General features: G+C 41.0%; 1 protein-coding gene across 4 annotated transcripts in view; it reads right to left on the reverse strand.

Moving 5' to 3' along the window:
* htr2cl1 (5-hydroxytryptamine (serotonin) receptor 2C, G protein-coupled-like 1) overlaps positions 1–17,643 on the reverse strand; it is a 146,206-nt gene that overhangs the window by 16,988 nt on the left and 111,575 nt on the right. For all 4 annotated transcript variants that reach the window (XM_039823360.1, XM_039823359.1, XM_039823361.1 and 1 more), the window contains one exon: positions 6,105–6,305. In XM_039823360.1, the coding sequence (XP_039679294.1) occupies positions 6,105–6,305 (201 nt within the window). The remainder of the gene's footprint in view (positions 1–6,104; positions 6,306–17,643) is intronic.

The raw sequence follows: 17,643 nt of genomic DNA on the forward strand, positions 1-17,643 counted from the left end.
GTCGTACGGCTGCAGCAGCAAGAATTGGACATTGAATTTAGCAACAGTGTGATTTATTGCTTATGAAATTAACTTTTCGTAAAAAGCAAGCCTGTGTTATTTCTTCTTAGAAAAGCTACTTGCTATAATCTCACTAAGGCAGTTTTTACAAAGGTTTGCTGACAGATGCTCTCAAGCTAATACAGATGTCTGCGGGGTCTGATGATGTGCTTCAGATTTGACAAAGTAATTAAAAAATAAGTTTTATACAAAACACAAAAAGAATAAATAATTACATCCATCTGCTGTTTTCCAGGTGAATCTAAATTAAAGCTATGATGCATCTCATTGATTTTATCCCCTTAAAACTATTTGTATCATGAAGAGGAGGTGTGAATAAATAAGTGGAAAAGTGAAAGAAATTAAGATTATTTTCAGCACTGAGTCCAGTGAGACACAGCGTGGGTACACAGAGCCTGCTAGCTGTCACTATGGTTAATTCAGGCACTGGTAACTAAACTATGTTCCTGCAATAGAAGAAGTTGCATTTTCAGGACTGCAGTCCTCCGACAGTATTTCTACGACAGTATTTCTACAACCCTACTTACTAAAGGAAACTGGCATAGTGCAAAAGCGCCAATACTTAAGTTAGGAGCTAGCAATCTATGGAGGGTTAAGGTTAGGGTTACGGTAGCTTCATTCTAACATCTTTCCAAAAAAAATGGGTCGTAGAAATGCGGGCTGTGGTGTACTGTAGGGCTGTGTTTTTGCGGTTCTGAAACTGCAGCTTCCTCTATTGCAGGAACATGCAACTCAATGTTAGAAAGCAGAACTGTAGAAGTGATAATCAAAACTTCAGTCAGAAATGAATCATACACTTAAGAATTGAGACTTGGACTTGGTTGCTGTGAGACTTGCTTCACTTGAGATTTGACTTCATAAAGTCTCGAAAGCAAAACAAAAAAAATCGCGAGTTTTAACACGGGCAAATTTGGACTTGGATGAAGAAAGATTAGTGTCTATAGCTGCAAAGAAATACGTTTGCTTCAGCATTTGTCATCCCTGATGTGCACCTGATACAGCTGCACATTTCTGAAAGATGCACAAAGACGGCACTGACTTAAAAAAGGACTTGGACTTGTCCCAAACGACTTATAAACAACTCTTCTGACAAGTCCAATATATGGCTGTAAATGTGCGACCAAAACAGACTGAGGCAATTTGCGCATGCACAACTCTGCACTTCAAATTTGTCGCAAAAGAGGAAACAGTTGTGTCTAGATTGGTACTTCAGTTTAGCTGAGAGCAGATTCATCAGTTCTAAATTGTCTGAAGAGAAAAAGGGAGGGAAGCAACTTATAGCTAGATACAACAAAGGTAAAAAAAGAAGAAGCGGATAATCTCTTCATGGTATATTAATACTGTACAGCAAATCCTCTGTTGGATGTTTCCTTGCTAATCCTTTAGCATTGATCGCTTTAAACCCTCTCAGACCTCAATCATTGCCGCATGTTGTGGTATTGAAGGGTCAAGGAAAATGCCAACAGGAAAATAGGGATTTCTTCTGATTTAAAAGCAGCCAGTAGTAAGCGAGTACTGCTGTGGTATCTTCAGGTGTCAATCATCTCCATCTGTCAATACTGCTTTCAAGAAGTAAACTCTCACAACAAAATAACTTCACAGATGGAGCAAATGGACTTCAGGGGAAATTATCTCAGTGTTGGTGAGTCCTGGTTTCCTAAGAGCAGATGTTCTAATCCAAAAAGGAAACACTGCACATTTCCATTATAATTGTCACCAGGGGGCTACTTGGAAACGTTGTGGAGTAGCTCAGCCTCTTGGCGGGACACTGATGTTTTGTATATTCACTGTCACAATAGCCAGTAAAACTCCGGCTCACGACACACTGACTGTGTGTAGTAGGGGGGCCCTCAGAATTACCGCACGGGGGCCACCAAATAATTGTTAATTTTTTAAAAGTTTTTTCAGTACAGAAAAATACTTTGCACATCTATAACGTGAGGCTGGTGCGTCGGAGGGGGATAAGTAAGTCAAAAGTTGCAGAGAAAGTCCCGCACACTACCTAACTTGAAAAAAAAAGTTTTTTATAGCAATGTTTTCGGTACTAGACCAGTATCTGGCAAAATGAATGAAGGGAGTTTCGGCCCGCGTCCGACAGAGCAGTAACCGAACCCGGCCCGAGGCCGACAGGCATTAAGATATAAAAAAAATGTTCTCATACTAATGACACACGTACGTTTGTTTGTGTGGAAAGCCCGTTTTTATTAAGCAACTGTAGGAAGGCATTCGGAAATGTCAACAGATGAGCGCATCAGCGCACACGGGGCAACAAGCGCACATTAACACAGGCGAGCACCTACAGTACAGGCCAAAAGTTTGGACACACCTTCTCATTCAATGCGTTTCCTTTTTCATTTTCATGACTATTTACATTGTAGATTCTCACTGAAGGCATCAATACTATGAATGAACACATATGGAATTATGTACTTAACAAAAAAATGTGAAATAACTGAAAACATGTCTTATATTTTAGATTCTTCAAAGTAGCCACCCTTTGCTTTTTTTTATTAATAAGGGAAAAACTTCCACTAATTAACCCTGACAAAGCACACCTGTGAAGTGAAAACCATTTCAGATGACTACCTCATGAAGCTCATTGAGAGAACACCAAGGGTTTGCAGAGTTATCAAAAAAAGCAAAGGGTGGCTACTTTGAAGAATCTAAAATATAAGACATGTTTTCAGTTATTTCATACTTTTTTGTTAAGTACATAATTCCATATGTGTTCATTCAGAGTTTTGATGCCTTCAGTGAGAATCTACAATGTAAATAGTCATGAAAATAAAGAAACACATTGAATGAGAAGGTGTGTCCAAACTTTTGGCCTGTACTGTACATAATAAGCTGTTTTTATTTAAAATGTTCAATGCCTTATCGCGCTGATGTGACCGAGCCCGTCCCGAACCCGAACATCATTTCTAAATATCTGTCCGAACCCGGCCCGTCGGGTACCATTGGGTCCCGACGGGCTCAGTTCAGGTATCCATCCTCTAATGAGTATATAGTATGGCATTGCGAGCGACACAGTTTAGGTGTTCACTTATCCCCCTTCTTTTTGGGAAATGTATTCAAGCATCTGAGCACAAGAGGTCAGCTGTGGCTAATCAGATATAATAAACTTAATCTTTAAATTTATTCCACTTGTTTGATACAAGGGCTATGACTGGACCTTTGGCTATTTTTCTCACAACCAACACACATGAGGATTAACTTTCGTCCTTAATTAACAAAACTTTTTTATTTTATTTTATTCAGAGCTGTGAAATTTAGTTAAACATCAGAGAAAGTACATTTTGTGTTTTTTAATTACATTCAGTCAGCAGCTGTTTAGATATTTCCCTCTTAGGTCAGTAAGCTCACTTATATTAAAGCCCACATAGGGATCAGATTAAATAGATATATTCTAAATATAGGATTTCTTCGGGAAGAACATTTTGATTGCGGCATTACATACAGGAACTATCTCCTGTATCCCAGGGGGGGTTTATGTGCTATCCAGTGACTTAGCATAGAGGGTCAGAGGACGTCAGGCTAATGATATGCTCAGACAATCTGTATATGTGTGTGTGTGTGTGTGTGTGTGTGTGTGTGTGTGTGTGTGTGTGTGTGTGTGTGTGTGTGTGTGTGTGTGTGTGTGTCTCTGTGTGTGTGTGTGTGTGTGTGTGAGTCTGTTGTGTGTACGTGTGTGTGTGGTGATATGTGTTAAGACATGGAAGCCCTCCTGGGTCTTAAAGGGCACGACAGACAGAGGGAGGTCTGAGAGGAAAGTTTTAAAAGTCATCTGATCCCTCAACACTTTTCTCAAAGGGAAGCACTACACACGCACGCACGCACACGCGCACACGCGCACACACACACACACACACGACAAACTGATTACCCCAGGCTATTAAACAGCTGAAAAGATTGCTCTAACAAGCGAGGTTGGGGAGGGAAGGGACACCAAGTGACCAGGGAGGTTGGAATTGGATTGTACATTTCTGTAATAGCTTAACATTAATTATTCAAATTAGTTATTCCTTCTTGAAACCAGTTTAATTCTTATTTTAACCCTCTGGGAGCTTGGAGAAAAAATTATTTTCTTTAAGAATAAACTTCATATAACAGAAAACTGTCAAAGGATTTACAAGACTGAAGTAGATCATTTTCATACATGTTCAGGTGCATTTTAACACTATTTTCTATGACTAAAATGTAAAGCCAGTCATCTTGTTTGAGAATTATAATTCATCTTCATTAATCTGGGTTTCCTGTCTAAATCCCAGCATTGACTATTAAATCCAAAATCTGCATTGTAAACATTGTACGTACTGTATAGGCATCTGTTTTACAAACACTGTATTTGTGCAGTGTTGTCCATCAATAATTTTTCCTGGCTATTGCTAATATGATGAAAATGAAAAACTGCTGCGATCAACTCTGGGGATTAGAGAAGTATGTGATGCAAATCATTTCCAACTGTAACAATAAACTGTCAGACGCTTTGAGCGTCAACAAACTGACAACGTTCCCAGTGTTTGAGGAAGTCACCAGGCAGCTGGTAGGACCTTTGGAGGAATTGCCAGGGGACCCCAAAAAGTCATTAAATTTAATAGCAGTCATTAATCTGCCAACTCTATATATGGGCCTATAGAGAGTGGACAAATTAACAGGAACACTGTACAATAAAACGAAATCCAATATAACACCACAAGTCCAGCCTCAGAAATGACAATATAGCTGAATCAACACTGGTAAAAGTCTGTGTAACAGCATCAAATCGGGCGCCCGGATAGCTCATTTGGTAGAGCGGGTACCCATATATAGAGGTTTACTCCTCGACGCAGCGGGCCCGGGTTCAACTCCGACCTGCGGCCCTTTGCTGCATGTCATTCTCCCCTCTCTCTCCCCTTTCATTTCTTCAGCTGTCCTGTCAATAAAGGCCTAAAAATGCCCAAAAAATTATCTTTAAAAAAAAAAAAATAAAGCATCAAATCTGCCAGCAAATAAATCTTCAGAGGATGGAAATTCCATTTCAAAGTTTTACTATGAAAACATGAACAGATTTACGTTAATAAGACCCATTCTTATCACCTCAAATACTTAAAAAAACTGTCCACAAGCTAATTTACTCTGACTGACAGCGACTGGTAATTAAAGCTATAGTGTGTAGTTTTTGTCTTCCCCATGAGGAGTTCTAAGAAATAACAACAAAACTGTTGGCACGTCCACATTATACATGCCTTCTGTGATCGCGCATGCACCCCCACCCCTCCTCCATGCAGTTGCTAGTAGCCAAGGAGGACACAAGAGGATTAAAAAAACATGATGGGCTCTTCAGAAGAGGTCATTACCTTCACTCGAATTTCTGCGTGTGAAAGGCAGCGGACGACACCATGTTACAGAGAGAGACAGAAAGTTGTGTGGAGCTGATAGTCTTAATTAGCTTTGTAGCAACTCACTTGGCAATGGCTTGAATGTAACGGACACTCATTAATATCAAAAAGTGATGCACTAAAGCCTTAAGTTTTAATTAGAAGAAGGAGTTTCTAAATCAGACTTTATTCAACACTCCATTTTTCTGAACACACAAAATTAGCACCATCCACCAGCCAAATGTTGGTAAAATATGCATGTGGCTGGTAGTTTTGATCCACTCACCCGCCAAAAAAACCCGATGGTAATCTAATGAGTGGCTGGTCAAATTTGTACATTCACTAACCATTTGGTTCGTGGACAAAAAAGTTCAGTTTGCACCCTGGCTGGGAGTACCACACATTCAATTCCATTTACCTACATTGTATTGGGGTTCAAAATGAATACCTTAAAATCTTAAAGAAAAGCAAACACTATCTGCATGGCTAGATACCAAAAGAGATAAAAGACAAAATGTGTCATTTTGTGATTTGGGTGATATTGCCCTCTAAAGCCTCCATCATGATAGATATAGATAAAAAAATCAGGTGTTTGTCTTTTGAAATAAGTTGAGTTTGGCGGTCTTTATGGATTACAATGAATTTGATTAAATAGGCACTATAGGTAAGATATCATGGCGTTCTGACCTATAGATATGGTCCAGACAGCAGCGATCTTCATCATGGCTTTGGTTCTGGAGTTGAAGCGGCTGTGCTCGATGGGGTTGCGGATGGCGACGTATCGGTCCAGGGAGATAGCACACAGGTGCATGATGGAGGCGGTGGAGAACAGCACGTCCAGGTAGATCCAGATGGGACACAGGGCGCTGGGGAGAGGCCAGGCGTAGTCTGGAGGACGGAGAGAGAGAGAGAGAGAGAGAGAGAGAGAGAGGTGGTGAGAAAAGGCGTGAAGGTGAGGGTTAGAGAAATAAAAGTAAAAAAAGATTTTTATTTGCCATTTGTGAATACACCAAACAGTCCAGGCACATAGGAATTCTTGTGCAGGCTCTTTGAGTCAAGTAAAAAAGAGTTAAGGGCAACGAAAAGCACACCGACTAAAATAGAAAAAAGATAATACAAGGTAAATAAATTTAAATAAAATAAGACCAAAAACTTGGGGATGTTGCATTTGTCATGAGAATAAATATTACAAATATCTCACAGTAGAGTGAGGTAGTGAGGATTGTTGCACATTTTATCACAGTGAATTTTTCAGTGTTTTTGCCATCAGTCTGACTATGCCAGGGAAGGTGATGTAATACTGCTGATAATATACTGCTTCTGATACACAGTTTGAAAGCATACATAGATATGTTCAGTCTGTTCTGAGGGTCTGGTTGAGGGAATGTCATCAGGGTATGAAGGCTTAAGATTCAGCTTGACTAAACTAATTAATTAGAGTACGCTATAGCACAGCACACTTTACATGCACTCAATTTCCCAGTTCCCATGAGGAATCAGGTTAAAGCATCGGTTTGATTACAGCATTTACAAGCATTACTCTGATTATCATAATTAAGATCATTGGATAAAGGTGTGTACATGGGCAATTCTATAGTCAGAGATAGGATAATTAGATATTTAGTTTGCATTTAAATGTAGCCAGCAGGGAGGTGAGGCTCTGGTTCAGATACTGTTTGAGAAGGACATTGCTATTGCCTCCGCCAAGGAGAATCACGGAAAAAATAAATACTGGTCCATATTTTCATGAAACTAGGTGGAAGGGTGAAGCCTGGGCCAAGAAAAAAGCCATTCAATTTGGGAGCGGATCCGAACCACGGGGCGGATACACAAACAGTTTTTTTCACTGTCTTTAACTATGCCACATGACAAAAGCATTGCCCTTCTAATTTCTCTATATGTTTCTGTGCAAGGCCAATACACAGTGGATGCACATGGATGTATACAAAATAATGTGTAAAAAAAAATGTCTGTGTCTGAAGGTTTGTGTATTTCTGTGAAGTGTTTTGTTGTGGAAGACTCAGGGTTTGGTGCATCCAGCTGATTCGGACAAGAGAATTAAAAGAATAAAACAAAAGGGAATTAAGGTCGATCAAGCTTGATTATAAAGATTGATTTGACTGATTCATTTCCACAATACTACACTCACACTGGGAAAACAGGAGTCATTAAATTGACTTGGCTTTACAATCTGAATAGCATACGCCTCGACCTCTCGATTTGGATAAGGAAATACCGTTCCATGGATTGGCGGGAGCAGCACTTTAAATCTGTTGACTCTGTCCAGGCACCCCAGTGAGTGTTACACTTGTTCATCAGTTTTGGGTAAAATGGTTATTTAACCAGAAACAAAGGCCAACATCAGATAAACTCAACAGAGGCTAACGATGAGCCAATTTTACAGTGATGCTCTGTTGATACCTGAGGGGGGGAAACCCTTTTTTTTTTCTCCCCCTCCACAGAGAGGTCAAAGGTCACAGCTGATGACAGTGTGATACCCTGTAGAACTGGTAGGGAGTCAGAGTCGCGGCTCACTTCTCTGCAGGGGGAACGGTTTGGGTCATGGGGAATAAAATCAGCCTCAATTATCTCTGCACTGGGCCGCCATGCCGCCTGGGACGACAACACAGCGGCTGATGTAACTAAAAGAAATACAACTGGGAGCATTTTGCCAGAAAATTACATCCACGGGTTAACCTTTGCTCAAACTGGTGTAAATGAATTAGCTTGATTGGCTAGCTTGCTGCTTAGCTGGCACTATTTTATCATACAGCAGGAAATGCAGACTGGCAGTGGGGGGAAAAAAACCTATTTAAGCATGTGGCTGCAGAAGAAATCCTAAAGGAAAGCCCAAAACTCAAATAAAATCTGATGAAACATCAAATCTGATTAAACATGAATGCACTATTATATACACTCATTCATTATATATACTATTGAGGGTCACAGCTGGAATCAAGCTCATAAACATTGTATTATTTCTGGATCACATCTTTTCCGTCACTGTCCTCTTAATATTACACATTCATGTCAGTGTTTCCAAATTGCAGGTGACGTCAAAAACCAGAGTGAAAAGGTTAAAAGATGAAAATCCTCTGGAACACATCTTTTCTTTTGTTTCTGAGAGATGTAGTCTCCCTGAAGGTTGTCCTGTCCAGATTAATAACAAATTGAAATGTAATATGCAACTGAAGAACATCGGAGGAAAGTGATCCTGCTCCTGTTTTTCCTGACTTACTTCCAGCTGGGTCAGCTTTCTACAGGGGACATATACCGCAAAGCCTGTCTCTCTGTGTCTTCCTATGCCTGCAGCTATCTACGTATATAAACAATCCTTTCTTCACATAGGACAAGACGGCCGCATGCGCACACACGCACGCACACGCGCACACACGCACGCACACGCGCACGCACACACACACACACACACACAAACACACTTAATTTCATGTCTGATTCACAGGACGAGCAGTGCGTATGTGATGCATGTGGAGTGAATCACGCGTTTGTGTGTGTTTGTGTGTGTGTGTGTGTGTGTTTGTGTGTGTGTGCGTGCTAAGTGGGAGGCAGCTTGCATAACTTTTTTCAGAGGTCAACCACTTATTGGGGGCACTGCATGACACACGCTCTCTCTCACACACACACACACACACACACACACACACACACACAACAACACACACACACACACAGGCGTTACTCAGCTGGTGGGTGCGTTGGATTTCCTGGTAGATACACTGAGAGACTCAAGTTCATAGCTATAGCTGTTTATAAAATACGTAAACACTCAATTGAAAACAGCATTTTGAGGTCATTTTGTTTCTTCGATAAGATGTATTTTTTAGGTGAACCAGTGTGTCGGTTAAGAAATAATGCAGGGAGATTATGATTCAAGTGTAAAGCCAATAGAGGTATTAGTCAAGCAGGGATTTGAGGTGATGAGTTATGTTTAAGACTGTATATTTCAGCAAGTTAAAAACGTTTAAGCTGCTGTTCAAGTACGGTTTACTGAATGTCTGCTAATTGCAAATGCATTTAAAAGGGATAGTTCGGATGTTTTGAAGTGGGGTTGAAGAAAGAGCCAGTCTGGCTGTATTGTATAAGACAATAGCTAAACAAACTCACTTCACTGAAAGAATATGAAATTTTTTTCTGTTGATTAACGGAGTGCAGAAAAACATACACAGTCCATTTTGTTCTCATATAGATTTAGCTTGAGGGGAAAGTGGCAGGAAGCCATCGACCAGAGCAATGTTCAATTCACTGCACTATTAATAATCTTTCTCTCTTATTGTATTTCATATTACAGTCCCTCTCATTCCTCTTTTCAATTTATTAAAGCAGAGTTGGCACATCTCATATTAACCTGCTGTCTATGGGAAGAAGTCTGGCATCAATGTGTGTATATTGATTGACTGATTGATTGATTTCTGGATTAAGACGATAAAACAGTAATCCAAAGGATGACATGCTAAAGTAAAATACTTATTTCCAGCACGGTCCTTGGTGTTACACACAGGAAGCAATGGACAAGAAGCAGACAAACTCAGACTAAAAAGACATACAGTATTAGGAGGGGGAAAAAAACACATCACATAAAACAAAATAAATAAGAAGCAAAAAGTCTGTGTAGGGAGGAGGTCGGGGTGGATATATGAGCATGTCTGTCTTAAGTAGGTATTTCTCCCACTCTTGCACTATCTGCCACTACCATACAGACATTTCCAACCATGTACATGCACCGCAAGACATTATTAGGACATTAGGAATGAGGTTGTGTGCAAACCCATCGAAGGTCGACTGGAAAGAGATTTATTGGACAAGCTTGATTTGATCAGGATGATTAGAATCATTTTTCCTGTCCAAAGAACATTTACCTCATCTTTGTTTTATGCTGGGCCATTATAAATAGCCAGCCTGTGTTTGCGTGTGCGTGCGTGTGTGTGTGTGTGTGTGTGTGCTTGCGTGTGTGTGTTTGCGTGTGTGTGTGTGTGTGTGTGTGTGTGTGTGTGTGTGTGTGTGTGTGTGTATGTGTGTGTGCTGGTTATTTTGGAAGCTTAGACTCCTTCAATTATGTTTAATCATCGTTCTGGTAATTCCAATTAAAGAAACTCAAACATTATTGTATGTGTGTGTGTGTGTGTGTGTGTGTGTGTGACAGCAGTCTCTCTCTCTCTTTGTGTGCGTGTGTGTGTGTGTGTGCGCCCGCATATACACAACTGCGAGTATATAGAGATAAAAAGTTACTAAATTACCATCCACATCATCTTTTAGCATGATTGTCATCATCATCATGAACATTATCAAGTTAAATGGTGTGAGAACATTCCGTGACGTGCCTCTGTGTGTTTGTATTTGTGAGTGTGTGTGTTTGTCTGGTCTATCACTCAGCCAGCCGTGGGAATCAATGCAGTCAAGTACCAGTCTGATGGATAACACTGCAAGTATAGACCCAGGCTTTGTGCGTATGTGTTTGCAGGGACTATTGTTCTTTTGTAGGTGTGTATACAAATGACAGAGAGACACACTGTGTATCGGCCTCGCTGTGTATGTGTGTGTGTATGTGTGTGTGTGTGTGTTAGTGTGTGTGCACCGGTTGGTGAAACAGAGAAAGAGAAAAGACAGACTTGTCAGTATTTTTTTTTGGGTGTTGGTGTGAAACATTGATTACCGCAGTGAGCAATCAGCAGCAGCAGCTTGAACCAACAGACAGACACAGAGAGAGTGCATGAGTGTGTCCATTGACCATACGCGGCCCATTAAGCACCGATCAACCTTCCCTGTCCTGTTTAGTATTCCTGAAGGATTCCAGTTACAAAGCAGAGACATGAATATAGTAAGTTTGGCGAAGTTGCGCCGAGGATACAAAACAGCTGCAGGGGGAAATGAAAGAAGACATAACAAAAAATAAAGATGTTTAATGTAGGCACTCTTCCCATATGTATATATCCACATTTGCATTTGTTTAGACTAGTGATAATTTATTTCAGGAATGTTTCATCTGTTGAATCAATATTATCTGTTGAAAAAAAAATTAAAAATGAAATTGCTGATTTAAAGTGGTAATCCAGCGATACTCACAAGAGACAGATTTTAAGAATGAATAGTCAGAGGCCCAACTATCCTGACTTTTATTCTCTAGTATGGGTCAAGCCCTAAAAACTATATGCAATATTACATTTTCCATGATGCAACCCAATACAGTCTTTTCATAATGACTCTTGTCAGTCATCCTCGTAGCCTTGAATCTTGTGTTATCTCTTCATTCTCAGCCAGATATTGTCTATAAATGTTAATAGATTAGCAGCCACAATAACAAGTTGAGTTCAGTGCTGTGTTGAAATTATATTTATGCCTGCAAGCAGTTTAATATGATGTTCGCAAAAAGTCAAGGTAAAATCAGTGTTGATAAACTTGTGATAAAATGTCAGACTATCTGGTAATACTGACTGGTGTGAACACCTTAATGTGCAAAAAAACCACACAATTTAATACATTTTGGCTTGTCAAGATAACATCTTTTCAGAATCTGTCTTTCTCTGCCGTTAGACTAGTAAAATTGCCCATCATTTCCTTTGTGGCAGTATTTAGCTTATATGCCATAACTGTTTGCACCCAAACTCTTAAAGGTGCTCTAAGTGATGTGACGCGTTTTTTAGGCTACAAATTTTTTGTCACATACAGCAAATATCTCATCACTATCACATGTTCGCGTGCTTCTGAACACACTGTAAAAAGAAAATCGGTCTCTCTGAAGATTCAATGTCAGTTACAGCAAAAAAACTGCGCCAAAACGCCCCATAACAAACAGTGTTCCAGCCAATACCAACAAGTAGGAGTTGGTTGAGTCATGAATACGCATTGTGGAAGTAGCCTATGTGCTAACGCTGCTGCAGTGATGGCTGAACCAGCTCCTTCTTGTCGGTTATTGGCTGGAACACTGTTTGTTATGGTTCGTGGGGCAGGTTGGCGCAGTTTGTTTTTGTTGCCGTTTGTGGAGCCTGGGCTGTCTTCAGAGACCGCGTTTTTCTTACAGTGTGTTTAGGGGACATGCAGCTAGCAGAAAAATGTTGTTGCCTAAAATACACGTCACATCACTTAGAGCACCTTTAAAGACAATTAACGAAACTTTTCTCAGACTGACCAAATGTGACATGTGTGAGGACCGAGGAGACTTCTCACATCAACGTCACTGTCAGATGCATGGAAATCTAAATGAAAGCAAGGATCATTTAGCACCAACCAAGCTGAAACATCTATTTTCCAAATTTACTGGCCTGTCAAGATAATAACTAGTCAACATATTCATATTTGGCTGACTCTACAAGCGTGTGTCATTCTCTTGTGTGATGTTATCTCACATCCCTCCTGGGCAGTCCCAAAGATCAAATAAACCCTACGTGGTACAGTATGTGATGGTGGCTGAAAATAAATTTTATTTGTCACATCTTTGACATAAGCATTTTAACCAGATTCCCATGTAGATATTTAGTCTTTTAAAGTTAGTTAAAGCGGCTGTAATCAATATTTGTGTAACAGTGGCTCAAATGACGTGAAATGATGTGTAATGTAAAGGTTTGGATGCATGCTTGACCTTATGGATTAAAAGTTTATTTTGTGTGCTTACATTTTTGTCTTATATATAGAATAATGCTTAGTAACAGATTATATGAGCACTCAAAGCTGCACTTATCAGGACCTTTATATGGATAATGGATCAAATTACTGTGTAATGTGCAAGGTGTAGCACATAGTGACAAGCCAACATACTGTGTGCGTCGGTAGTATGCAGTATGAAACTGTTAAATCGGTTTATTTTGCAGTATGCTAGGCCAGGCTAAGCCGGTCTCTGGTTTTTGGAGCGTAAGTGCAGGGTGCGAACTACGGGGGAGCTAGGGGGAGCTCGGCTCCCCTTAATAAGACATGGGCTCCCCTGAAAACGTGATTTGTGAAATTTTGGGGGGTCTCTAAAAATATTGACAATGTGTCATTTTGACGTGCAATTTCAGTTTTGTGTAATGTGATCATCGTGAATTATAATGTGTAAAACTGCAAAAATATAATTCATGCGTGATGGTGATTTAAACCCAATTCACTTCAATAAAGAAAACTATACATGTTATTCTTGTTATGAGCATCAAGGCGTGGCGCGGTGGTCAAATCCAACTCATGTTTAGTAGGCTACATGTTAACTCAAAGATTTGAGAAAAAATATAAACATTGGAGGCCATTAATCGGTGCGCAAAGTCCTTGAAATCCATTCTGCACTAAGCATCATATAGCCATGGCAAAAAGAAAAGAAGGCAGTTTAATTAATTTTGGTTTTACTAAGAAACTGTGTAGCGATGACGTTAATAGCACCAGGGTGCGAACTACGGGGGAGCTAGGGGGAGCTCGGCTCCCCTTAATAAGACATGGGCTCCCCTGAAAACGTGATTTGTGAAATTTTGGGGGGTCTCTAAAAATATTGACAATGTGTCATTTTGACATGCAATTTCAGTTTTGTGTAATGTGATCATCGTGGATTATAATGTGTAAAACTTCAAAAATATAATCCATGCGTGATGGTGATTTAAACCCAATTCACTTCAATAAAGAAAACTATACATGCTATTCTTGTTATGAGCATCAAGGCGTGGCGGCGCTGCGGTGCAAATCCAACTCATGTTTAGTAGGCTACATGTTAACTCAAAGATTCGGAGAAAAATATAAACATTGGAGGCCATTAATCGGGCGAAAAGTCCTTGAAATCCATCCGCAGTAAGCATCATATAGCCATGGCAAAAAGAAAACAAGGCAGTATAATTAATTTTGGTTTTACTAAGAAACTGTGTAGCGATGACGTTAATAGCACAACTAATTCACCTGCTGCAAGCCCTGTTAGCACACCTCCCACCGGGGTAACAAGGCAAGAAGAAGCTGAAGAAATAATGTCGTCTCTGGCTGAAGATGATCCTAACCCCTCTCGCTCCTCTCTCCCGTTAAATTGGAACAGCCAGCAGTGGAGAGCCTGGAAGAGCCCATATACATGGCTGTTTGTTAAGGATGGAAGCTTGGGGTGCGTCGCTAAGGTCTAATTGAACGGAGGAATTCTGGTATTCTTCGGTAGCCTGAGTACCTTTCACCGTTGTTCATGTGAAATCTCAAAACAGCCTGATGCTTTGTTTATATATTTGTGGCTGGCTGTTTGCCCTATCTATTCCTGTCGATAAAGTATGATAGGGTAAATCCTGTAGTGCATACACTTGTAGCTGTTATGTATCTTTGTAAGTCATTGTAAGTTGCAAGCGCACGACCCGCGTGGAAAAAAAGTGGGCTCCCCCGAAGGCCACGGTATAGTTCGAACACTGAATAGCACGACTAATTCACCTGCTGCAAGCCCTGTTAGCACACCTCCCACCGGGGTGACAACGCAAGAGGAAGCTGAAGAAATAATGTCCTCTCTGGCTGAAGATGATCCTAACCCCTCTCGCTCCTCTCTCCCGTTAAATTGGAACAGCCAGCAGTGGAGAGACTGGAAGAGCCCATATACATGGCTGTTTGTTAAGGATGGAAGCTTGGGGTGCGTCGCTATGGTCTAATTGAACGGAGGAATTCTGGTATTCTTCTTATTGTATATATATTTGTGGGTGGCTGTTTGCCCTATCTATTCCTGTCGATAAAGTATGATAGGGTAAATCCTGTATAGTGCATACACTTGTAGCTGTTATGTATCTTTGTAAGTCATTGTAAGTTGCAAGCGCACGACCCCCCCCCCCCGCGTGGAAAAAAAGTGGGCTCCCCTGAAGGCCACGGTATAGTTCGAACACTGCGTAAGTGACCGTTGTTGTGAACGTTCCAGCGCTTTGCATTGTGGACACAGTAGACGAGGTAGACTGGTCCAATGGATACTGGAGATTTTTGCTTTTAACTGCATACTAAATGATACAGTTTGGCCAAATCAGTGTTTATCAGTGTTTTTTGCCATATTGCTATGGTAGACGGTTTCGAATACAGCCATTGTTTTGGTTTTCTGTGCGGCAACTTTACTGATTTGGTTCACTCTTGCGGCTGTCATTAACATTGTTTTCGGCCACAGCAAGGCTGCTAAAAAGAAGTTATTTTACACTACCTGCCAAGGACCAAACGACAGAGGGACACAGTTAGCAAGTAGCTAATGAACTCATCAGAGCATTTAGCAGCTAAAGCTGTTTCCTTCAGGAGTTGGTGGAGACCAAACCAGAGCTAAAAGGAGAGGGAATATTGGCTCATCAGGTGGCCGGAATCAAGACTCAAAATGAATGCTAATGTTGTTGTATGTATAGAAATAGTTTATATATAGTTTCTATAACATTAATATAGTATTTTTAAAAACAAAACAAAAAACAAAGATACATTTGTACATGTAGTAAGCGTTTAGCTTCACTCTAATCTACTAAGACTAGACCAACCTGCTAAACCAACACTAGCCCCATGGCTGCCTCTACACCTAGTGAGTCACCACTCCCCCACAAAATTTCCTCATTTTTAAAGAACGCAAACAAAGAAATTTCTGACTTCAAAGAAGATGTTCGTCAACTTTCTGAGGACTTAAAGACCAAAGATGCTTTGTTTACCGCCTGCTTGGACGTGGCTCATAACCAGTTGCTCCGGATCTTATTGCTCACGGTGGCTTTTCAGGATACCGTGCTATGGGACCCAACCGCGAGCCAACACCTATCTCCCTGCTCGACACCGATCCTTAAGCCACCCTGGACTGAGGTGGTTCGCGGCCAAAAGAGAGCCTCGAGGAGGGCTCCATCGCCTCCTGCCCTCAGCCTCTCCAACTGTTTCAGTGCCCTGTCGGAGTCTGACCTAGCAGCGGCCGACGCGGTTCACCGGCCTCGCCCCGCTTCAAAGCAGACTGACCAGCCGCCGCCACAGAAGAGGACCGCTACCCCACAGCTACAGCTTCTGATGGATGCGGTAGCCAGACGATCTGATGGTCTACACTGCTTGGACCGGCCAAACGACAACGTTCCTCAAAAACAACCTCCCCAACCGAACGGTAAGCAATCGTCCTCTTCTTTCTCTTGTCAAATTGTAACCGACACTGACTGTTTTGCACCCGTCACCGGCCATCCACACCCCCTCACCCTCGTCCGCTCTTCCCCCCAACCACAGTAATTATTGGTGACTCCATCACCAGAGATTTAACGTTTCATAATGCTGTCACACACTGCTTTCCTGGAGCCAAAGTTGCAGACATCCTGGCTAAAGTTGTGGATCTGACACCCTCATTCCCGACCTCTATTAAACGCATTGTGGTCCACTGTGGACACAACGACATGTCCTATCAGGAATCCGAACGCACAAAGAAAGAGTTTACCGCTCTCATTGAGGCTTTATAAAGCACTGGGAAGTCGGTTTTTATCTCGGGCCCACTTCCATCTCTAGGTCGCTTTTTAGCAGGCTACTCTCCCTTAACACCTGGCTCCAGCTTACATGCAGCATTCACAAGCTAGGTTTTATTGACAATTTTAATCTGTTTTGGAAACGTGGCTCCCTGTAGAGCTAAACCCAATACACGCGGAAACCAGGTGCTCCGTGACAATTTGCACCACACCTTGCACACTCAGAACTATGATTGACTGTGCTCCTCTGTGCTTGCTCCTTTGGAACAACCACCCGTTCATGATTCCATAACCACGGTGTCTGTTCCCCGACTGAGATCGATTAACATAAACAAAAGAGGTGCTATACTCAACAACCTAATTGGAATTAAAACAACCACTGCACTGACAGAACAGAAAAGGAAAATCAAATGTGGACTATTAAACATTTGATCTCTGTCTTCTAAAGCAATATTGGTAAACAAATTGATATCAGATAACCAAATTGATTTATTTTTTCTCACCGAAACATGGCTGAGCCACGATGAATATGTTAATCTAAATGAAGCCACTCCTCCCAGTCATAATAATACTCAAATTCCACGAGGCTCAGGCCGAGGAAGGGGAGTTGCAGCCATATTCGACTCAAGCCTGTTAATTAATCCTAAACCTAAACTAAATTATAACTCGTTTGAAAGCCTTGTTCTTAATCTTCAACACCCAACGTGGAAAACGGTACAGCCAATTATATTTGTTGTTGTTTACCGCCCACCAGGTCCGTATTCTGAATTCTTATCTGAATTCTCTGAGTTCTTATCAAGCATAGTCCTTCAATCAGACAAAGTACTTATTGTAGGTGATTTTACTATCCATGT

The sequence above is a fragment of the Perca fluviatilis genome, chromosome 14 (genome assembly GCF_010015445.1).
Source record: "Perca fluviatilis chromosome 14, GENO_Pfluv_1.0, whole genome shotgun sequence".
Lineage (NCBI taxonomy): Eukaryota > Metazoa > Chordata > Actinopteri > Perciformes > Percidae > Perca > Perca fluviatilis.